Genomic DNA, 22,979 nt, shown 5'->3' on the forward strand with positions numbered 1-22,979 from the left:
GAGGCCCTTCGAGACAGGACTCAGCGTATGGACTACAAGGCCTGGCATGCATCACGCGGCATTCCCGAAGAGGCGGGGCGAGAGGAGGAGGGGCTGCCGCACAATCTCGGTGGGCGGGGTCTTGAAGGACTTGCTGAAAATAAGCAAAGAGAAGTAGCTACAATATTTTTTTTCCAATGAGATTTTATTGGTACATTTTAGGTACACAATATTAATAATTATTAACATTATTATAAGAATAAGATTAGCTCTTTCATGGCGCAGATAATTTGCCATTGTCTTAAGCGTATATTAAAATAGTTAATTCACACAACAACATTATGAAGTGGATACTATTATTATTCTCATTTTATCATTCAGGAAACTGAGTCACACAAAGGTTGACCTGTCCAAGGTCAGGCAGTCGAAAGAAGCAGAACCAGAGTTCAAATCTAGGTATCCCTATTTTTATTTCCCAACAAGCCAAAACTGCACAAAATCGGTAATAGCCTTCTTTGTCCTCAGAACCTTTTCTTTTTCCACTTCACTTTTTAAAAATATATATTGGAAAGGTCTTCAAGCAACAGTGTATCAAAACTGAACATCTTGTACTTTCAGAGGATATCTCTGCTGTTGCCCAAAACCCATGCCATTTCTCACACTACCGCATTAAGAAGAAAAAAAAAGGAAGCACCCAGCTTTCTATATATTACCTAAATTTCCTCCTGGATTGGAAGTGGGAGGTGAGACTTCTCTGTTCACTATCCATTTATTCATTCATTTCTACTCATAGTTATGTAATACTTATGGTGTCCCGTTATCTGTGCTCAAAAAAGAATTGGGTCTGGGGCCAGTGTTCTGCCCCATGCCTAGCAGAAGTTTGGCACATAGGGTATATTCGGTAAATATTATCCGTGAATGGTTTGTCTTCCCTTCAGAAACAGGAAAAGTGGAGACCAGTACAGGATTAATGGCTCACTCAGTAATTTATCTAGAAAGACCAAGAGAAAGTCACAAAGGAAAAAGAACAGGTTCTGGCCCAGTAACTTTCAGGGTCCAGGCATTTCTCCAGGGCTGTTTCCTCATCTGTTAAAAAGGACAACATACTACTCTCTCTTGTCTGGCTGCAATTAAGCAATGCAAGGTAAGACCCAGCTCAGCACGGCCTTAGATTTAAAGATTCGGTGAATTGCTTTGAAAGGCACTCTAGATCAGTCTTCTAAAGGATTGCCTGCGAGCAGGGAAATTCATGGATGAGAGACTCACTTGACTGTGTACCTATTTGACTGCTAACCATGTGCATTACTACTGTTTTAAAATATTATTTACAAAGCAAAAATAAACAAGCAACCTTACTAGCTAAGAATTTGACCTTTCTTCACCCAAGTGTTCCTAAATCCTGAGTCTATTCCGCTCTTCCCATCCTCCATGAATGACCCTCCCAGCAGCAGAATTTAGGGACGTGAAGGGGTACTGACTGTTATTTCTCACCCTGCCATGGAAAAACAAAAACACTGGCGCTTTGGGGACGATAAAAATTTTCTGTGGAAATGCCTGCCACCCATCTCCACCCTACCACCTAAACAGGGGAAACTGCGTCCCGAAGAGATACCCAAATGGCCCAGCAAGGTGCAGAGAAAGCCCGCGGTGTCCTCCAGCTTTGGCGGCCTTGCGATACTTCTAAAGTGGAATTGCGTTCAATTTCTCTTCCCTCCGCTACTCTCTGGGTACGTAGGGCGAGACCAAAGCTCAGACCGCATCCAGGAAAGCAACTCTGAAGCTAGCGCGCAGAAAGGCGGAGCGAAGGAGTACCCGCCCGCCTGAGGACTCGGACCAATAGGCGCGGGTGTTGAGCAGGCCAATGAACGTGGGCGAGAGGCGGCAGGCCAATGAGCTCCGGGCCGCTCTGGAGGTGGTGCTCGGAACGAGACCAGAGGAGCGTTGCGGCGGCTGCAGCTATGGGTGCTGGGCCTGCGGGGACGCCGAGGGATCTCGGGGGACAGCCAAGGAGAGCGGGAGAGCCAGCAGCCTGGACTGACCCTCGACGCTGAGCCTCGGTGGGGGACCCTCTGACTCCGCGAGGTCCCGGGAGTGGAAGGGCAGCGCACCCAAGGAGCTGGGCAGCGGCTGGCCACTTCGAGGGTCCCACCGAGCCACCCAGAGGGTCAAGAGGGGCATACGCGCACATCCGGGGGTGCTGAGGCCGCCATAACTCTTTGGAGGCCACTTGGCGACTACTGCCGCCTCGGTCCAGCCCCGGGGTGGCACTGGATGGCTGAGCTGCCCTGTTGCTGGCCGCCCGGGCGCCGCAGCGGCTGAGGTCGCTGGGATCGCCGGGCCGCCGCCTCCCTCGCCGCCCCCTGCATGCCCGGAGCCCGGGTCGCAGCCCACTTGGACTCTCTGGGCCCCCTGGTCTCCTACGTGCAGCCTCCGCTGCTGCCCTCTATGTTCTACGTGGGCCTGTTCTTCGTCAATGTGCTGATCCTATACTACGCCTTCCTCATGGAGTACATCGTCCTCAATGTGGGCCTCGTCTTTCTGCCCGAGGACTTGGACCAGGCGCTTGTGGACCTTGGCGTCCTCTCCGACCCCGGCTCTGGCCTCTATGATGCCGATTCTGAGCTCGACATCCTCGATGGTTACTTGGAGTAGGGTCTTAACTGCTCTATCCCCGTCCCTTCCACGATCCGTAACCCTTGGCCTGGACCAGCGGCCCGGATCATGCCGCTCCTCCTGGTTGGGGGCGCCGTCGGGACGGAGATGGGACCCCAAGACGAGACCCTCCCCGGCCTCCAAGGCCTGTAAGTGCCCTGGGGATGAGGGTTGGTTGGGGCAAGGGAGAAGGATGTGTCCCCAGGCCAGGTGCACACCCCCCGCCACGCCAGGCTCCTCCGGATCCAACTGTATGTCAGGAATGGCTAGACCCCTCATAGGCCCTCAGCTGGGGTTGGAAAACCGCCCTAATGAAAGGGACAGCTGTTGAAAAAGGGAGTTCCAGGGCCTATGTTACATTTGGGGTAGCCTTGGAACTTATCCCCATGGCTTGTGGAAAAAGCCTGTGCACCCAAATCCACTGAAGGCACAGCTGCCAGCTCCTCCCACCAGTCTCAGCCTATCTTGATGATGACCTTGGCGATTTGGGGATTCTCACTAGTCCTGGAAGTAAGAAGACTGGGAGGTGTCAGAAGGGGTAGGAAGCCGGTCACTGATCACCTTTGCATTGTGGACCCTAGAGGACTGGGTGGGGATTGAGTGCAGGGCCCCAGCCCAAGGCTGTGAGAGGAGAAACCTTCAGCAAAGAACCTTGTACTTCCTTTTGGCCTTGGGTTTGCTGCTGTTTTGGAGTCAGGTTTCAGGGTGTCACAGTATGTCAGTTCTGCAGCTCAGCTCTGCAGGGGTTGCCAGCTTTGCAGGCTGCCTTCATGCAGCAGGCAAGTGAAGATTGGTGCGAGGGCTGCCTTTGTCGGCAGTGTTTGCAAAGCCTCCAGGGGCTCCTGGGTGTTGCAAGGAGGTGGTAAAGTTCTTGCCTTTGGGCTTCAACTAGGGACCTGTGTATTCACCCCATGTTGCATGTTAGAGACAGGAAGATGAACGTCTCAGCAGGAGTAAGAGTGGCCAAAGTCACCCAGCAGAGAGGAGGAGAGGCAGCTGGACTAAGTGAAAGACAGAACATGTGTGCCCGGCAGACCGCTGGGGAGCTGTCAGCGCCAGTGAGGGGTCATGGGGCAGACAGGGACTTCTTGGCTGAGCCTGTGGCTGGACGATGCTGGAGTTCTGCTGGGCATGGAGCCTGTGTAAGAACGGAAAGGGTTGCTGAGGTGGTGGGCATGGCCTCCCTTTGGTAAAAAGATGCTATTTACCCCTCTGCTATGTTACTAGTCTTTGCCAACATGGCCAGAGTCAGTGGGTTATTAAATCAGTTCTAGATACTGTGATGGCATCCATAGACTGGATGGCTTAAACCACAAACATTTCTCACAGTGCTTATTCAATGGGCACTGATGCCATTCACAAGGGCTCCACCCTCATGAACTGATCACCTTCCCAGGCCCCACTTCCTCATACCATCATATTGGAAACAGGGTTGCACTATAGGAATTTAGAGACTGGGGGACCCAAACATTCAGTCTGCTGCAGAGACTGATGCAGGGTGGGGCAGGACTTGCTGCAGCAGTGCTTGGGGGCGAAAAGCTCTCCTAAGGGGCCAACAGCAGGATTTCTTTGAAGAAAGCTTCAGCTGAGGACAGTGAGGTCTTATCAGGAGTCAAGAGCCAGGTGGGATGTGGCCCAGCTGCTCTGCATTCCTACCTGCTTGTCTTCCATCCATTTTTATTTGTTCAGTACTGCACCTGGGAAGTAAACACAGCGAGCAAGAGGGCCCTGGCCCTCCTGACACCTGTGAGGAAGACTAGCAAGTCTCCAACAAGCCCGTGAGGATTGGTAAGAACTCTGAAGGCGTGCAAGAAGGACTGGGCCTCCCCTGTGCTTCACTGCTGCTTCCTCAGCACCCTGCCACCTGATAGATGCTCTATATAGAGTAGAGACTCCTGCTTCACTAGGAGTGCCTGAGAAGGCCCCTGTGAAGAGCTGACACATTTGAGCTGAGCCCTAAATTGATTGGAGCCAGAGAAAAGCACACCAGGCAGAGGCAGCTGTTGTGCTGAGACATTGAGAGGGGAGAGAATTGGCTCATCCAGCAACTCAAGGAGGCCCGTGTGGCTGGAGACTCCTCACAGAAGACTCAGGAGCAGCCCGAGGGACCCACACTGTGCGGGACTTGGAATGCCATGGCCAAGAACAGTGGATAACTGCTGGAAGGTTTTAGGCAGGGGATGACACAATCCAACTTACCTTTTGCAAAGATAGCTTTGATAGCTGTGGCAGAATGGGATGAAGGGCAAGTGCAGAAGTAGGGAAGATAGCTAGGAGATTATTATTGTCCTATGGACAGAGACTTGGAACAGGTCATTCAATACAGGAAAACAGGAACGGACTGAGAACCCTTGTTGGAAGTAGAACCTCTGGTATCCGTTCAAAAGCTTTACTATTGACCATATGCCATCTGTGGTTCTAGGCCCTTCACATGATCTCTCATTCAGTCATTCAGTGAACCTTGCCCCTGCTTGCTCTTTTGCTGTCCTGTGTGCTAGACTTTGGTGATCTCAAGATGAATCCCTATCCTCAAGCCAAGTGCTTGACTTTGAGACAGTGTAACTTGGTGAAGAATGTCTTATTTTATCTGCTTACCACATCAACAGAAACACTTCCGCTTCCAAATGAAAACATTGGCATATTCTGAGCTGAAAACTGAAGCCAAAATGCTCTGACATATTTTACAGCAAATGCTATTGAGCAGAAATACCAGGAAGTATCTCTTGGGGACACACTTGCAAAGTTCTTGGAGTGACAGGGCCTGATACCAGAAAGTGGAAACACCGGGCCTGAGATGTGGAAGCCAGGCATAGCACTCTCTCCTCCCTGTCCCCAAATCCAGACTGGGAGGTCTTGGCCTTAGGGCTGAGGAAGCCCAGATGCTATGGTGCAGGATGGGTGACCAGCAGTGGAAAAACTCTGGGAAGTATCTCATGACAATCTCATTGGCCCTTATCTCTGGGCCCCTTACCATAAGCAGAAGAATGGCAGAGGTCAAATCTTGTTCTTTCTTACTTATAAAGCCAATCCAGGAAACACTGATGTGGACCCTGGGGGGGCTGGGGTGGCCAAGACTCTGGATTCATGTTAGCTAGGTTCAAATCCAGGCCTCAATGTGACCTTGAACGTGCTGTTTAACCTCCTCCTGCATCAGTTTCCTCTTCTATACAACAGGGATAGTGAAAATCTGCCTTGTGAGGATTAAACAGGCTTTCTTCTGTATAGTAAATAATGATATTAATTGCTCTTATTGTTAGCAGTCAGATATGATAGGAAGTGTGTACACAGAGGCCATTGCCAGTGCATAACCTGCACCTGTATTCCTGCATGAATATTTATACCTCATAATAAGCAAAAAGGCTTGGCTGCCTGAGGTGCAGGGAAGGTCCAGGTGTGGTCTACCTCAGACTGCCAGCTCTACCTTCCTGCCTGGGACCTTCCAGGGCACTAGATCTAAAGCTCTGGAGAGCTGGCTGTGCAGTTTTCCTAGAGCATTAATTGTTGCCCAGGAGTAGGGAGTGGGGAATCAGGAGGTCCCTCCTTCCCAGGAGAAAGGGCTGCTTCAGCTGTTCTAGGAGCCAGAGAAAGTCCTCACATCCCAACCATTTGGGCATTTGGGCAGCTCAGCTGGATTGATTTGTCCTAGTTCCCATTGAAGGTGACAGGTGCTCACAAGCCCTTTCTTGGCCCATGGAGGTGCTGCTTTAGCCAGAGCTATCTCTGGGTTGAAAACTGGAAGAGTCGGGGAGCCTGGGGCAACCAGGATTTGGAGCTCAAGGTAACCAGTCCCTTAGTTTATCTTACTACAGGTTTTTGCAGCCTTCTGTGTTCTCCCAGCTCCCCAGGCCACAGATGTTCCTTCCCAGTTCACCTGCCCTTCTCCCTCCTTCCTGGTCTGCAGCCTGTGCTGTCAGCAGACCGCTCAGGCTGGGCTCAGGCTGGGCTTACATACTGCCCAACTCAGAAGCCCACACCCTCCATGGGGACATGGACACGTCAAATTTGAGTCATGGGAGAGCCCACAGGCACCCTGAGGAGCTTGGGGCAGGTTTAGGGCAGGTGTTGGGCCCCAGGCAGGAGGCTGAGGCTGTCATTCAGGTGAGAGGAGGATGAAGGTGGTGTGGAGAAGCAGGTGCACCCCCAGGTCCAACCAACCTCCAGCCCTGCTGCTGACATGAGGCTCACTCAGATGGGTTTATCAGGGCTGGCTGCCCGCTTGAACAGGAGAGGACTCCTCCAGCACGTCTCAAGATAGCTGGGATCCAAGGGCCTTTCTCCTTTGGCCCTGAGTTCACACTAACTGGAGGTTTCAGCCGAGGCAGGCAGGTCCTACCACTCACCCTTCACAACATTCCATGTCTGTTTGCTGAACTCAACCATTTGTATTTCTGGTTCATCTTCTCCCTTCCCCCTGCAACTTCTGAAAGCATAGTTTGCTTTTGGGAAACTAAAATTACAATGAAAGGGACAGACATCTTTATTCCAGTCTCACAAGAAACTGGAGCCCAGAAAGGGGAAGTGAAGGATCAAGGGAATGAGTCCAAGACAGCCAAGCAGGGCACCTGCCCCAGTACTGTTGCTACCAGGGGGACAAGGGCCCTGTATGAGGGTCTCCAAAGTCCCATCCTCAAATACCAACTCTTCTTTCTTTCTTTCTTTCTTTCTTTCTTTCTTTCTTTCTTTCTTTCTTTCTTTCTTTCTTCTTCTTTCTTTCTTTCTTTCTTTTTCTTTTTAATTTTTTGAGACAGGTCCCATTCAAGGGCTGGCCTTGAACTCACTATGTATTCCAAACTGGCCTTGAACTGGCAGCAGTCCTCCTGTCTCCACCTCCTGAATACCAGGATTATAGGCTGGCCTTGAACTCATGGCAGTCCTCCTGCCTCAGCCTCCCAAATGCTAGGATTATAGGTGCATGCCGCCATACCAAACTCCAACTCAGTTTCTACCAGGCATGCTTCAGGTGCACTATTGTTCCTTTTTTGTGAATTTTTCTTAAAAAAAAAAATGTTTTGGAACAATGTGGCACTTACAGAAGAGTTGTAGGAATATAAAGAATTCCCATACACCAGTCACCCAAAGCCACCTTTTACAGTTTACATTTTCTCACGTACACAAGTGAGCATGTTCTCTCTGTGTATGTACACATTCTAAACCATTTGAAAATGGGCTGCACACATTACACTCCTTTACTTCTAAATGTTTCAGTGCATCCTTACATAGGACAAGGGTATTTTTATATAACCACAGTACAACTGCCCACATCAGCAAATGTAACGATGCAGTCCTTTGACCAAATCTAATCTGTAACTTTAATCAGATGTAATTGTTTTTCCCAGTAGTGACTTAACAACGAAAGGGATGTTGGGATCTAGGACCCAATCCCAGGTCTCCCTAGCCTTCTTCAGTTTGGGATAGTTCCACAGTCTCTCTTTATCTTCATGCTGCTTGCATTTTTGAAGAGCCCAAGTCTGGAATTTAGTGAACTGTCTCTCATGTGGTTTGTCTGATGTTTATTCCCAGGATAAATTCCAGGTGGCACATTCTTGGCAGGAACAGCACAGAAGAGAGCAGTGGATGGTGTCAACAGGCCCGGGCTGCCTGTCCCATCAGTCGCCCTGTTGACTTTGGTCGCTTGTTGGAGGTAGTGTCTGCCAGGTCTCTCTACTGCCAAGTTACTATATTTCTCCTTAAAGCGTATTACACTATGTTTCATGCTTCATTTGTGTTGTTTTTTAACTTACTTTTTTATGTGGGTTTATTTTTTTTATTTTAAAAAAGTTTTGGTGGTGCTGGAGATCCAACTCAGGGCCTCACACATTCTAAACACATGCTGTACCACTGAGCAACGCGCTCAGCCTATGTGGATTTGTTTTTAAGAGACTGTCTGTGTCACTGTAAAGAGGAAATCATCGTCATATGGCATAGATCAAAAGGAGTGCCAAAGTCATTAACATCTGGCCAAATACTAAACTCAGTTAATGGCTCAGGGCCTGTGGTCTGCCCTGTCTTTGTTGAAAGAAAGATTAGCAACTGTCAGGTAAAAAAAGAGTGCCAGACCAAACTGGAACTTTCTCCTCAAAGAAATCAAAGTTCTTGACCAAGCACTGCAAAGTGAGTTGTTTGCTTGCCATGTATATGTGATGCTTACAGCGGCTTCCATGTACCCTCTAAAGTTGTTGCTTAGAGGCTTTGCCATCAGAAACATTTGTGTTTAAATCCTAGCTCCACCAACACTTCGGACAAGTGACATCACCTCCCCATGCCTCAGTTTTCTTCCTTGTAAAATAGGAATAATAGTACCTGCCTAAGGGCTTGTGCCAGTTTGGTGGGCTGGTGTATATAGTTGGCACTTAATAAGTGTGATCAGTGTTAATGGTGTGTGATGGACCCAGAAGGGGTGCTAGCCCAGGAATGCTTTCCTAGGATACCCTCATTCTTCTGAGGGCCCAGGGTGTTGATCATTGCTACCTGGTGAGTCCCAAGTGGTGCTGGTGTCCTCACAGCTGTCATCCTGGGCCCCAAGGGTAGGGTCTCATTCCCAGGATTCCTTCCTGATAGGCGCTTGGCTAGGTAGTTAAAAATAACTGCCTCTCCCACAACTCCACAGCTTCCCTTGAGCGTCACCTTCTGAAGCTGGCTGGGCAGGGCTCATTAGACAGGGAAGGAAACTGAGGTTTGGGGAGGTTCAGTGCTTCAACCTAGATGCCCAGCTCTGAGGTGGCAGCATTGAAGCTCCAGCTGTGCTCGCCCAAAGCCTCTCCAGTGAGATGCCTGGGTAGGGGGGCGTTCCTGGGAGCTAGGAGAAGGAGCCAGTCTGTATTGCCCTGGCCTGCCTGGCAACTTGCTCTGTTTTCCTTTTTACCAGTGCCAGGCTAAGGGCTGTCAAGCTAGACTGGGTAGTTTCATCTTCCTTGCATCTTTAGCCTTGCCTTCTGTTTATGACAACTGATGTTATATTTTATTCATGATAGTGACATAACTGTTCCCTTTAAAGCTTGAATTTTTAAAAAACGCATTGATTTTAAAATGTAGATTGAGCATACCTAATCTGAAAATCCATAATGCTCCAAAATCCACAAGTTTTGAGTGCTGACCTGATGCCATCAGTAGAAAATTGCACCCAAAGCCTCATGGGACAATCATAATCAGAATGCAGATGCACTAAAAATATTGTGTAAAATTATCTTCAGGCACTGTGCACAAGGTATATATGAAACATAAATGAACTGTGTGTCTAGACTTGGATTCCATCCCCAAGACCTCATTATTGGATGCAAATATTCCCCAATCTGAAACACTTGTGGTCCAGGCCCTTCCAATAGGGGATATGCAACCTGTACTGCTGATGTAGTAATAGTTCAGGTGGTTCTTGGATATGACAAGACTCAGATGCAGTACAAATGTCGCCTCTCTGAAAGGCTCCCAGGATGTTTGGCAGTCACCAGCTGGGGGCACACTGTAGACCACAGATTTTCACGTGGCCCGCAACTGGTGAGCTTCGACAGCCAGAATGGAATCCGCTCCCAGACGTGAGAAAGTGGCTCTTGTTCCTCCATGACATTGGCTCCCCTTGGGGACTCTAGCCACTGTGGAAATGGGTATTTCCTCCTTTGCTGTGGCTTGTGGCAGCCAGAGCAATGGCCAGACCCCAGCCATGCCCCACTAGTGAGCCAGGTGAGGCCTCCCTGCTGCACAGCCTGCCCCAGGACAGCGGAGGCTCTGGGCAGGTCACATTGGGTGATGTCTATCTGTAGCCACTGTTAGAGTTCATTAGCACACGCAGAAAGGAATGAGCAGCTGGATTTTGGAAGGCAGAGTCTTTGAACCACAGAAGCTCTCTCTGCTGCTGTTGGGTTCTAGTTGGGAACACAGGTAGAGAAAAGGAGGGGCAGGCCACCCTGTGCAGATGCCTTATGTGAGCTGGGTATCGCCATACATCCCAGTGGGGTGGGCACTGGCCCACTGGCAGATGAGGAAACAGGCCCAGGGTAGTTGGATGACTTGCCTGAGGTCCCACAGGCTGATTCCAGCACTTACACTGACCGCCGTGGAGCAGTGAACTGCAAAAAGGAACCATCTTTGCAGCTGTCCAGGGCAACTTCCCACCAGTACTCTCAGCATGAACCCTTCTCCCACTTATCCCCAACCCCATACGGGACAGCTTCTCCCTAGAAGTATTGAGGAAAAACACTGCTTCCTAAAATGGATGAAGCTGGGCCTGGTGGCGCACACCTGTAATCCCAGCACTTGGGAGGCTGAGGCAGGAGGATCATTGCGAGTTCAAGACCAGCCTGAGCTCAAAGTGAACTCAAGGCCAGCCTGAATTGCATGGCAAGACCCTGTCTCAAAAAGGCCAAAAAACAAACAAACAAAAAAAATGGATGAAGTACACAACTCCCCTTCTGACAACAAAAATGAGCCATCCAGCCTGTGCCTCTGTCCAGCCCTGGGAAGTGACCTGGAATGGCTTGTAATGAACGGTTATAGCTCCAGAAAGAAGAAAACAAAACAACTAATGGCTAATGAATTATCTGTCATGTTCTATTGATGTTGGAGGGTGGAGAACCTACTGCCCTGGATTCCATAAGCTACAACTCCTAGGATATTTTCAGTCTGAGGTTCTTGATGCCTGGAGGAAAGGGTTTGGGCTTGGATCACGAGGTTCAAATCCTGGCTGCTTCACTTACAACCTGTGTGGCCTTGCATCACTTCCTTACCCTCTCTGAGCCCCATCTGGAGTGCAGTGATACTGGGTCTATTCAGCCCTACCTACTGGGGTTGTTCTGAGGAATAAGTGGGCTGACATGAATGAAAGCAGCAGATACAAGGTGAACGTAAAGAAGGGGGTGCTTGGTAAATGTCATCTGTCATGGTGGTCATCACTGGAAGTCCGCCAAGGCTACACTTGCAAGTCAGAGGAACAAGGGGTTGGTGTGTAACAGCCAAAGTGGGTGACACAGATGAAAGTGGAACTGCACCCAGGACAGCCTCCAGTTGCACATACTGAAACCTGAGATCACATCTCTGTCCTCAGCTTGCTATGTGGCTTCCGACAGGTCACTACCCTTGCCAGGCCAGTCTCAGCTGTGGAGGGAGCAGACCCCATCCAGATAGGTCTCCACGCCTACGTGACTCACGTGTGCTGCTGTATCTGCCAGCCTCCTGGACTATTCTTTACATCGTTGTTTCCTTTAAACCAGCTCTTTTTAAAGTGAAATAAATGTTTTGATCATTTGCTAAAAATAGAAGGTGATCCCAAAGATAAATTCAAGGAAGAGGGAGCAGGAGAGCCCAAGCGAGGACCATGCACACAGAAGTAAGCTCATGTGATGGGGGCTCCGCCAGCCCTGCACCTGTGGGGACTGCACTGGATGCCTGTGGTCACGAGGTGAGCAGTGAGGCGTCCCTGTTGGTCCTTGTCTGCAGCACCATCCACACAAGCTGAGATGGGCCCATGCGCCAGTCCAGGTCTTTGAGGATCGCCACTGTGAGCATTGGGGAGGGCAGATCTGAATAAACATTCTACAGGTCTCTGGTCACTAGGGGTCTCGGTGCCACCCCTCACACCCATCCCCACCCACCCCAGAGTTTTCTTGGAGGGAGGTCAGCAGCAGGTGCACTCTGGGGCAATGGGAGAGGAACCCCAGAGTGCCCTGGCTGAAGCCCCTGTTTCCCCTCCACTGGCAGGTTCCCTGGGGTCAGTGGGAGCCAAGGGAGGTTTCTGAGCAGTGGCAGGACATGTTCCCAGCTCGCATTTGGCAGATGAGTCTGGCGTAAGACATGAAACTTGGCTGATTTGTCCCCTGCCTCCTACCTGCCCCACTCCCACCCTCTAGCAAACCACTAGAAGCTGGTGGCCCTGCCGGCCCTCTCCTCCCCAGCCCTTCCTTCTCCCTGGATGCCCTTGGGGTAGAACTGATACCTGAGACCCCCTCCTTCCCATTGGTGGGTGTATTGTCTCAGGCTGAAATTGCTTGCTAGGTAGATTGTGTCTCAAAGGCCAGGGCTACCCTGTGTTCCTCATGGAGTACCGATAGCCAGGTGTAACATGTACTATTTAAAATCTCCAGTGGGGCAGCGGATGTAGCTCAGTGGCACTTGTCTAGCATGTGTGTGGCCCTGGATTTAGATCCCCGGCAGTACACACACACACACAAACCATTAAAAATAAAATCAGAAATGAGACAAAGCTATGAGTACACACACACACACACATAAACCATTAAAAATAAAATCAGAAATGAGACAAAGCTATGAGTACACGCACACACACACACACGCACACGCACGCACACAAACCATTAAAAATAAAATCAGAAACGAGACAAAGCTATGAGGGAAAGCCAGACTCCAGGCAGTGGTGGTGAACCTTTCAGAGATGAGGGCCCAAACTGTAACCCAAAACCCATTTACCCATCGCAAAGTGCCAACACTGCAGTGAAGCCTGAGTACTGAGGTTTTAGTTCAAAAAAAACAACTCATACAGTAACATCTTTTGTCATAAAAGAAAAACAAGTAACACCCGTACCATAGGTTTGCCAGCACTGAGTCCAGCAATCGGAGGTGAGCATCTTTTGACTGAGACTTAGTTGCTGCATCTGTCAAATGGAGTCTTAGCAGTACGTAGCTGCTGGCGTTGTTAGGATAGAATGGAATGACCATGTGGTGAGGATTCAGGTGCAACTTACTTATTTGGGAGGTGAGGCAGGGAAGGGAAAGAGACTGGTAAGGGGTGTGGCATCGAGCAGGTTACCTCTCTGTCCCTGAACTCAGAGAGTGGGTGCAAAATACGCCTCAGAGTCATCCCCACCACTGCAGAGGGGCCTGGGGTATTGGTACACTGCCCTGCTGGCTGGCCCTCGAGGAGGGCAATTTCAGGGTACAGGGACACATTGACTCTGCCTGCACTGGGAGCCCATGGGTTGGGAAGGTTCTGGAGGCTAAAAGAGATCTCAGCCCAGCAGTCACCAGCCCCAGTAGTTGGAAGCTGCCTGGCCAGTGCCCTGGGAAGGGGTGAGAGAACTGCACACACTGCACACACAGCCAGTGCTCGGGGAGTGGGCACGATCTTGATTGCGATCATCTCCATCTGTGTTACTAGTCCAGCGCCAGCTGTCTCTCACGGGAATATGGCTGTCACGAGGCTTCTCAGCCTCCACTTTCTAGCCTGTAAAGCAGGGAGACGTGCATTTCTCAGTGGGAACAGTTCTTCCCTCTTAGGTGGCCCTAAGAAATGGGGCTGGAGACATTTTTAGCCATCACCGTGACTGGAGGTGCTACTGGCATTTAGCAGTCAGGGGCCAGGGATGCTGCTAAGCATGTTGTGCCTAGAACAGCCCCTACATCCACGAATTTTTCTGCCCTGGTGTCAGTAGTAGTGCCCCGTTGAACAAGAGTGTGCATTGCATGTTGGGCACTGTAGTTCTTCCGATGCTCAGTAGAGTTTGTAGAAGGAGGAGTCTGAGCCAGCAAAGATGAGGCTCAGAGCTGGGGAGGATGTGGGGGCTGGCAGGAGGGTGGGCCTGAGGATACAAGGCGCTGCTGTGATGCCGGCACCCGCTGGACAGTGGAGGGAGTGGGAAGAGAGGACCTGCCATGGGGTCCGGGCATGGGGAGGATGCTGTGTGGGGTGTAGGGGGGCAGCCAGGTGCTGCTGAGGGGCTTGGGCTGCTTGAGCCTTTCCTGCAGGCCACAGAGCACTTTCCCTGCAAGGTGGGAGGAGCTGGCAGGTCCCGCCCATTCCCCCAGAGCTTGCTGAGCTGAGCCTGGACACTGTACCCTGCCCAAGTGGCCAGGACAGTGCTTTTTCTCCATGTAAAATTGAACCGTTTCTCCGGCCCACAGTCTCTCACATTAAGTGAATTTATTAAAAAGCATTTGTAGTAAAAATAGAAAGACATCCCAGCCCGAGTGCAGGTTTTCTGGTGGTCCCGGGAATTGAAGGAGGGAGGAAGACGGCCCCGTCTCGCCCTGAGCCTCCGGAGGCCTGGGGCCTGTCTGAGTTGGCCAGACTGGTAGCAGAATGGGTCTCCTTGCTGACAACATCCTTCTTCTTGTTAGGCCTGCACCCCTCCAAAGCTTCGTGCCAACAGAGAGGTTCCCGTCTGAACCCGGGCGAGTGGAAAGGGAGCTTGGGACTGAGTGCCCAGGCCAAGAAGGCCCTGCTCCCCACAGAGCAGGGAAGACTTCTCCGATGGCTCAGAGGGCCTGGCCTGGGCCTGGGTGTATGACCTCGAGCGGTCAGGATGGATGTTTACAGGATCCCGGCCAAGGCTGCCGCCCTGCACTTCGCTCCCCATGACACCTGCTTCCCCCACTTCACCTCCGGAGAAGACTTCGAAACCAAGCTGCAGCCACACCCAAGGTGACGCCTAGGTCCTTCCTCTGCCAGTTGAGCCTTGAGCCCAGCTGGGTTTATAGACCGAGTCTGGTCTCAATGACTGCTTTGGGGGTGACTCAGAAAAAAAAAAGCCGAGGAAATGGGGCTGAGGGTGGGGCTCTGATGTACTCGTTTCAAGTTGCTTGCTCTTCATCAAGTTGGCAGGACTGAGAGCTCGCACTGGGGCAGCACCCTGCTGCTCCTCTGGCCAGAAATATATTTTTGAAAATGTGAGCAGTGTGAATACTTGATTTCGATAAACCTGTAAAAGCAATACTTAGGCTGACTTATTTCGATTAAAAAATGTATGCAACTCCAGTTTCTTAGGCCTGTTTTTTTTTTCTTTGAACTTTGGAAAAGGGGTCCTTATGGACCTTGAGGATAATAACAGACAAAAGAGTCAGAGCCCCCCGACCCCAGTCTGGAGGTTCAGTGGGGTTTGGAGAGTGGACAGGTCCGAGAGTCCCAGGCTGACCCCTCCCAGCTTCCACAAGCCCAGCAAGGCAGGAGCGGCCTGTGGGGTGTGGTAGGAAAGCCTGTTGGCCGCATGGGAACTCAGGCCTGAATCTCAAAGAAGTGGCACTGTGGAGCCCCCGGCGGGGTGCATGGTAGACCTCTGTTAAAGATGAGGAGAATGAGGAAGAGAGGGAAGGGTTAAGCAAGGAGAACTGGCAGACTCATGGAAAGAAGGCAGAATTTCTCCCCAGTTTGCAGGGCACTGTGGATTTTCAAAGCACCTTGGTACACCCCATGTTAAGCCAGGCCCTACTGTGCAGGCGGGGAGCCTGAGGTAAGGCCTGTCGCTGGAGAGACGCCTGTCACTCTGCCTGCCTGCACGGGATTCCAAGGAAGGGGATGTGAAGAGATGGGGAAAGAAGATTGTCAAGAGGGCTGGGGAAACTGCACAGGAAGGGAGGCATTTGCACAGGGAGAGGCCTGAGAGCAGCGGGAAGGCTGAGAAGGGGCCTGGTGTCAAGCTCACTGCACACAGAACCCCACCATCGTGGCTGAGTCCCCCAGCATCGCTTCCCCACCTCACAAACAGGGCTCAGAGACCGATTCCAGCACTCCATGCCTGTACCCCATGCAGAGATCCTCCAAAGAAATCACAGATCCAGCTGACATCTTGTCTCCTTCCTTTAAGGGAATATGACCATAACTGTCACCTTAGTTTACCCACCTCTTTTTGTTTGTTTTGAGACAGGGTTTTGCTATGTAGTTCAAGATGGCCTTAAACTCACTATGTAGCCCAGGCTGGCCTTGAACTCCTGGCAAACTTGCTGCAGCCTCCCAAGTGCTGTGATTACAGGTGTGCACCATCAAGCCTGGCTACTCATCTCTTAAGACAACTTGGAGTTAATTACAAAAAGGTGATCCTCCAGACTTACGCACACCATACCAGGACACACAGCTTGGTAAGCAGAGCCCAGACTAACGTACAGCCGCCAGTTCATCCCCTGATCCAGATGCCTTTACGCAATGTACAGGCTGCCCAAGCAGAGCTGGCAGCCCTGTTAGAGAGCTTGCATTTATGTATTTATTTATTTATGGGGCTTGGGTTTTGTTGTTGTTGTTGTTTTTGAGGCTGGCATTGAACTCACTGTATAGCCCCAGTTGGCCTCAAACTCACGGCAATCCTCTTGCCTCAGCCTCCTGTGTGCGGGGATTACAGGCATGCGCCACCCACGCCCAGCTGTCAGAGAGCTTTAAAAATTGGCTAAAATGCAAAAGTCTCCAGAGCCAGAACCCGAGCATCTTACTCATCAGTGTGTATTGGGTATGTAGTTGTGGAATGAATAAAGCAAAGTTGGCGGGGGATTATTCACCCATGCTACATTTATTAATCACCTACTGTACACAGGCACCTTGTTGGGTGCAGAGGCCAGCAGTGAACAAAGGAGTCAGGTCCCTGCCCTGCTGGAGTTCACAGCCTAGGAAAAGAGCAGACAATGAATTGCAGTGGGGTGGGAGAGTGGGCAGCCAGGGAGCGTTCTGTTGTGTGGTCAGTTTCCTTGAAGCAATTCCTGAAGCATGAGAAGTCAGCCTTATGAAGAGGTGGGAAGGATATTCTGGGCACAGGCAAGAATGAAACAATCAGAGGTATGCAATGGTGACAGCTAACACATATTCAGCTGTGTGCCAGGCTCTCTCAGTGTATTCACCCACAGAGTCATCGCATAACCCTGTGAGGAAGGTCCTGTGATTGTGCCCAGGTTACAGATCAGGATGCTGAGGCACAAAGGAGCCTCTCTTGCATATGTGAGTGATGAGCTGCATTGAAGTCCAGTGGTAGGAGGGGCTCAGCATGGTGCCTGGCACATCGTAACCATAATTGTTAACCTTTCCTGAGCATGTAATATGTCCTTTGCACTGTGATAAGTGCAACATGAACTGACTCATAAAGTAAGTGGTAGCCACCACTCAAAAATCGTTATGAATAACTAAAGCCTCTGACCTCACTTTAACGTCTCCAACAGACCAAAAGCAGAGGGTTCGGATGTGCCCACCTGGCTGACAGGTGCAGTAGGTGACAGTGTCACAGTCACTTGGTGCTCACGCCCACAAATTGGGGATTCCATGGAATCCACCTTGTCTGCAAATTTAGGAGCCCCTGAACAGTGATGCCTCAGCTATTTACCATCCGAGCCTGTGTGACAGCACAGGAAGCCCTTTTCCCTGGCCAGTGGAGAAGGCTCTACCTCTGCGGGGCCCAGGCCGACCCCTCGACCCTCTTGACCCCAACTTCCACTTCCGGGGAGAGGACCTATGGGCCTTAGGGCTACGAGCTGGAGCTGAATAGTTGACTCCCGCTGCCGCCGGCAGGGAGCAATTGTCCCCATCAATCCATGGATCGGGCTTCTGACCAGCGAGACAGTCCTAAGTGAAAAACAGCAGCTGTGCAGGCAGCTCTCTGGGTGGAAAGGAGAGCCGCCAGGGCCCTCTCCAGTCCCGCAGTCACGGCAGGGCTCCAACTTGGCTAAGAAGTGGCTCCCAGCACAGAGCGGTGAGCAGAAGGCTGAGGAGAACATTCCCCTCTGTACAGCTTCAGCCTTGCCGACTGCCAAAGAACGAATTTCCCCCAAGTCTCAGGACACCACAAACAAGATCATTTCAGAAAAAACAGGACTTGGCCCAGCGGGGACTCTGTGTGTGTGTGTGTGTGTGTGTGTGTGTGTGCGCGCGTGTGTGTGTTCACTTGCATGTGCACACAGTGGAGGGAGTAAGAGGAAGTAGCCCCTGTCACACTGGCCAATAGAACACGGCACAGACAATTCTGTGTGATGTGTGAGGCTAGGCTATAAAGAGGTCACTAACTGTCCCTTGTGGTCTCTTCCCTCTTCCTCTCTTCTCTGTGTCTACCTGATTGTCTGCCTCTCTGACTGATCATCCTGCAATCCTGCACCATGCTATGAGGAAACCCAAATTCATCCCATGGAGAGATCTCCAGCCAGCTGTTCCTTAGAGCCCCTGAGGCCCCAGCCAGTGGCCAGCATCAGGTTACAGACACGCAGGTGCAGGAACCTTCCAATCTCCTGGCCCAGCTGGCCTTCAAGCTGCCCTAGGTAACATGGAGGACATGGGAGCCGTCCTTGCTGAACCCTGCCCCCACGACAGGAGTGTGTGCCGATGGGTGTCTGTGTTGCTTCAAGCCGCTGTGCCTCGGCGTGGCTTGTTATGCACTGGATAACCAGAACAGTAGGTCCTCAAAGCAGAAGTCATGGTAAAACGCCAACCCCAGCCCTTCCCGTGAGACTGTGACGTTTAAAATGTAGTGAAGGAAGACAGGAGAGGCAAAGGCCCAGGGTGGGCGTAGGGCAGGGTCCCAGGTGTCTCCTCACCCCTCAGCCCTTAGTGTAACCATTCACCGGTCCTGGCTAAGATCCAGAATTCGGGCCAGGCCCAGCTATGACCTTGGCCAAAAGTTAGTGCGAACAGTAAGTGCCACAGACAGATAGCAGCTGCCACAGAACCCCTGTCAGTTTGGAAGGTCAGCAGACGGGGTTGTCCATGGGCATCTTCAGAGCACCAAGCTGGCCCTGCCAAGGAGAAGGGCCCTCTCGCCAGGCTGACCAGGGACCAAGCAGGCAGACACACAGCGGCCTCAGTCCCTCATGCTGGCCTGGCCATGGCTGTCTAGGAATAAACACGGAGCACCTCAGGCCTCCGGAGTGGGCCACATCGGTCTTTGGCGCTCACCAGCTGGAAAAGACTATTGTCTATCCATGCCTGAAGGAGCCTTGCAGCTGTGAGATGAACTCTGTCCACAGGTCCAGCGTGCTCAGTGTCCTCAGAGTATTGCTGTGGGGTCAGGAGAGGGAAGTGAGCTGGGGTTTTAGGTAGGGCAGCCTTGACACATGGGGGTGCTGTGGGACTAGAGCAGGGCCAGAGGGGATTGCAGCACAGCTCAGGAAAGGTTGGCCATGGAGGGAGAACAGGGCTAAGGGGACAGTTCTCTTCACAATGAGAAGCACTGCCCGGGAAAATGCATCCAGAGCATGGGGCAGCCCGCAGCAGGAGAGGCTTGGCAGTCCCAAAGGAAGGATTTTCCTGTGCTCAGGCTGTGGGGTGTGCACAGCGGCCCTGCTGCCTTTCCTGGGTCTCTATCCTGTCCACGGAGAATCCTCAGCCCCAGAATACCCCCAGGGGGCCCCGCGTGGATACAGGGGAGTCCCAGACTGTGCGGATTCAGAGATGGCCACCTAGCCCCACCTGATTGCCCTGCCTTATTTATCTGGATCCCATCTCCACAAAGACACCGGCTCCAGGTGTCCCCATGGTCCCCACTCCTGAGCTCACCTAGTCACCTTATTCAGGGCACAGCAGGGTCATCGTAGGCTGATCCGGGAGTCCAGCTGATGTAGGTGTTCCTGGACACCAAACGGGATGGTGGGTGTCCACATCCTGTAAAGGAGGGTCGTGGGACTCAGTAGCCAGGCCAGAGGAGAGAAGGTGGCTGAGAGCCCCCAAAGCAAGATGACCACAAAATGCCTCCTCCCACTCAGCCTAGAGCACCAGTGACTCCCCAGGGTGCCGGTGTAGAGTGGTATGTGTAGCAGCTGGGGGGCTGTGGGAAGAAAGAGGCCCAAGGAGGTCTGGTTACTCATGCATAGCAGTAGCACAGAGATCTGATACGCTTCTGGTTCTGCTGTTGACTTGCTGTTTGACTTCAAATAGATTGGTTACTAACTAGGCATGGTGGTACACTCCTGTAATCTCAGCACTCTGGGAGGCAGAGGCAGGAGGATCACAGATTTGACCCCAGCCTAGGCAATTTAGCAAGATCCTGTCACAAAATTTCACAAATGATAAATGGATAGAGATAGAGCTTGGTGTGAAGGCGCTAGGTTCAATTCTTAGTGCAGGAAAAAAAAAAAAAAAAAGATTGGTTACTGCTCTGTGCCTTATCCTCCTCATCTGTGAGCTGACATGGGTCTTATGAGACCTACCCTATCTATCTTAGAAGACACGAGTGATTAAGTAGGTGAAAATACTTTAAAAGAGTATAAAGCACCAGTATTGGGTGTTACATATCATGCTGCTGTAATAAAAAAATAAGTTCAAAGTATATGAAGTTGCAATTTTATGGGTCAAGAATAGTGAGTGTAGACAACCTACATGGCTCATCTGAAGCACTCACTGAGCATTCTGGGGTCCTAGGAACTTTCCACACCCTAACGAATTTAAACCTCCCAAAGCCTTCCAGGGGAGGTCTTATCATCATCTGCATTTCACAGATAAGAAACGGACGGAAGGATGGATGCCTGCCTGCCAAGGCCCCCCACTGGTGCCGGGAGAGGGGGTTTGAACCCTGGGGACACATGCTGAGCCCCACACTGGCTGGGGAGACTTACGCCAGGGTCTCCATGCGAGGGCACTTCCGCAGGCTGGCAGCCAACTGTTGGGCGCCCATGGCCGTGAACTTGTTGTACTGGACACTGGGGAGAGAAACTCATTCTGAAGCCTGATGCTGGGGACCGTCCATCTCCAGACCAAGGCCTTCCCATGATGCACCTCCCCTCTGCCCAGACTCTGCCCACACTCACTCCATCACCCGCAGGGACCCCATCTCAGGAAGCGCACGTGCCAGGCTCTCAGCGCCCACGTCACCGATGCAGTTGTTGTACAGGCTGCCAGAGACAGAGGTCAGGGAAGAGTTCTGAGGTGCTGAGAGAAGGGTCAGGGTCCCCCAGAATCCATATCTAACTGTAATGGTTGTCCCATTGTTTAGAGAGGGGCAAACTGAGGCCCTGAGAGTTGAGGCTGCTTCCCTGTGGTCACGCAGTGGGTTCAGAGAGGCAGCAGGACTGGAAGGAAGTTTCTTCTCAGCTGAGAGTGTGGAAGCCCTCAGGAAGAATGACTTCCTGGGTTCAAATCCCAGCTATGCCTCCTGCCACCTGTGGAATGCTGGGCAAGTTACTTAAACTCCCCCGAGACACAGTCTGCTCATCTATGCAATGGTCACGATCGAATAACTATGGGGAAGAGCAAGAGTTCCTGCTGGTAGGTGGAGTGAACTGTGAAGTATGGTTATGACTCTCACAGGAGCAACTGTCACCCGCCCTGAGTGCTTGTAGAAGGTGTGATTGGCATTGGTGGCAGGAAGAGCAAAAGCAGTCACTGGCCATCATGCGGAGCAGTAGCTCAGCGGGTATTGCTGGTGCTAACTCCCACTACGCTCAGCGCCAGGCATGCGTTCAGTAGGCCGGTGCTGCGTGGCTCCAGTTTCAGCACTTGCTGTGACTCAGCCTCTGAGCCGCACCGCTTGGTTGCGTGCGAAGGCAGCAGGTCTGCACTGCGGAGGAGGATTCAGGCTCAACCCCAGCGTGCTGGAGAGCCTGAGTGGCTGGGTGGCAGGCAGAGGCTGTGCCACTTCCCCTGGGGTGGGCCTCAGAACCCAGAAGCCTCTTCTTCCTCTCTGCAGGGGGCCAGAGTCCTTGCATTTCTTTGAGGTTGAGATGCCCATGTCCACATCTGAGACCAACAGTGCTGCAGTTTAGTCAGCAGTGTTTTGTCCTTTTAACAGTGCCTTCATGTGGCTGGCACTTTCGTCTATGAAATACGATGAGCCTTTGTTTCTTTCCTTTTTTTTGGTGGTTCTGGGATAGAACCTAGAACCTCACACATGCCAGACAAGTGCTCCACCACTGAGCTACTCCCCGCCTGATAACTCTTGTAGTTCACATCAGATCAGATATTACCTTCACACACCCCTCCTACTTCTTGTTCACCAGGCAAAAGCCAGGAATGTCTCTGCCTGACCTACATGCACCCGCTGCCTGACCTGGACCCCAGTGATCTCCCCCACCTCATCTGTCCTTCATGCACTCTGCCCATGACAACCTCTCTCACGTCAGGGCCTTTGCATCTGCTGCTCCCTCTTGCTGCAGTGCTTTTCCCCAGAGCTTCCCATAAAAAGGTCACTTCCTGCAGCTGCCCTTACCACTCCCAGTGAACTGGCCAATCATCTCCATTGCCTTCTCCTGGGCTGCATTTGTTTCTTTGCAGCATGTCACTACTTCAAAATACTTTGTGCCTGTGTTTACTTCCTAACTGGGCAAGAAACTTGAAAGCAAAAACATCCATCTTGCTCATAGTTTTATCTCTACTTCCTAGCACAGGTTCTGGCCCACGGTTCGTGTCAGGGGATATCAGATGCCTGTAACAGCTCTAGGGGGTGGGCACTGGTCACATAGACTGTGAGTTGTGCAGTGCATAGCCTGTGCAGCTGCACCTCATGGTCCTGCTGGAAAGACATGTGAATGGACACACATCAACAGAGATGGGCCAGAAGTCACTTTTCCTGGAATCCAACTCGGGCTGTCCTCAGCAAATGACGAGGGCTGGGGAAGGGAAGGGAAGTCCCAGGCTGGTGAGTTAGGAGAGCTGCGGGGTGCTGAGCTGAACCTACTCTTCTGCCTGTCTCTGGTACCACAGCAGACGGGAAGGAATTTCCTGCTATCCCGAGGTC

At 51.5% G+C, this 22,979-nt stretch overlaps 2 protein-coding genes across 15 annotated transcripts in view; one reads left to right on the top strand and one right to left on the bottom strand.

Moving 5' to 3' along the window:
* The first annotated feature begins 1,868 nt into the window (after positions 1-1,868).
* On the top strand, positions 1,869-15,328 carry Dexi (Dexi homolog (mouse)). Of its 3 annotated transcripts, XM_005391178.1 has the most exons (3): positions 1,869-2,780; positions 8,152-8,272; positions 14,692-15,328. In XM_005391178.1, the coding sequence occupies exon 1, from the start codon at positions 2,344-2,346 to the stop codon at positions 2,629-2,631; it is 288 nt and encodes a 95-aa protein (XP_005391235.1). In that variant the 5' UTR covers positions 1,869-2,343; the 3' UTR covers positions 2,632-2,780; positions 8,152-8,272; positions 14,692-15,328. The 3 variants fall into 3 exon arrangements, with proteins under 3 accessions (XP_005391235.1, XP_005391234.1, XP_013373457.1); XM_005391177.1 differs by lacking the exon at positions 8,152-8,272; XM_013518003.1 differs by lacking the exon at positions 8,152-8,272 and having other exon boundaries at positions 2,631-2,780.
* A 1,489-nt stretch (positions 15,329-16,817) lies between these two features.
* Positions 16,818-22,979, bottom strand: part of Ciita (class II, major histocompatibility complex, transactivator) — a 46,717-nt gene continuing 40,555 nt past the window's right edge. For all 12 annotated transcript variants that reach the window (XM_013517889.1, XM_013517887.1, XM_013517884.1 and 9 more), the window contains 4 exons: positions 21,055-21,138; positions 20,863-20,946; positions 19,808-19,912; positions 16,818-19,309 (listed from right to left, as the gene is read on the bottom strand). In XM_013517889.1, coding sequence (XP_013373343.1) covers positions 19,837-19,912; positions 20,863-20,946; positions 21,055-21,138 — 244 coding nt within the window. In that variant the 3' untranslated portion in view covers positions 16,818-19,309; positions 19,808-19,836. The remainder of the gene's footprint in view (positions 19,310-19,807; positions 19,913-20,862; positions 20,947-21,054; positions 21,139-22,979) is intronic.

This window comes from Chinchilla lanigera, unplaced genomic scaffold (assembly GCF_000276665.1).
Source record: "Chinchilla lanigera isolate Chin_1 unplaced genomic scaffold, ChiLan1.0 scaffold00041, whole genome shotgun sequence".
Taxonomy (NCBI): domain Eukaryota; kingdom Metazoa; phylum Chordata; class Mammalia; order Rodentia; family Chinchillidae; genus Chinchilla; species Chinchilla lanigera.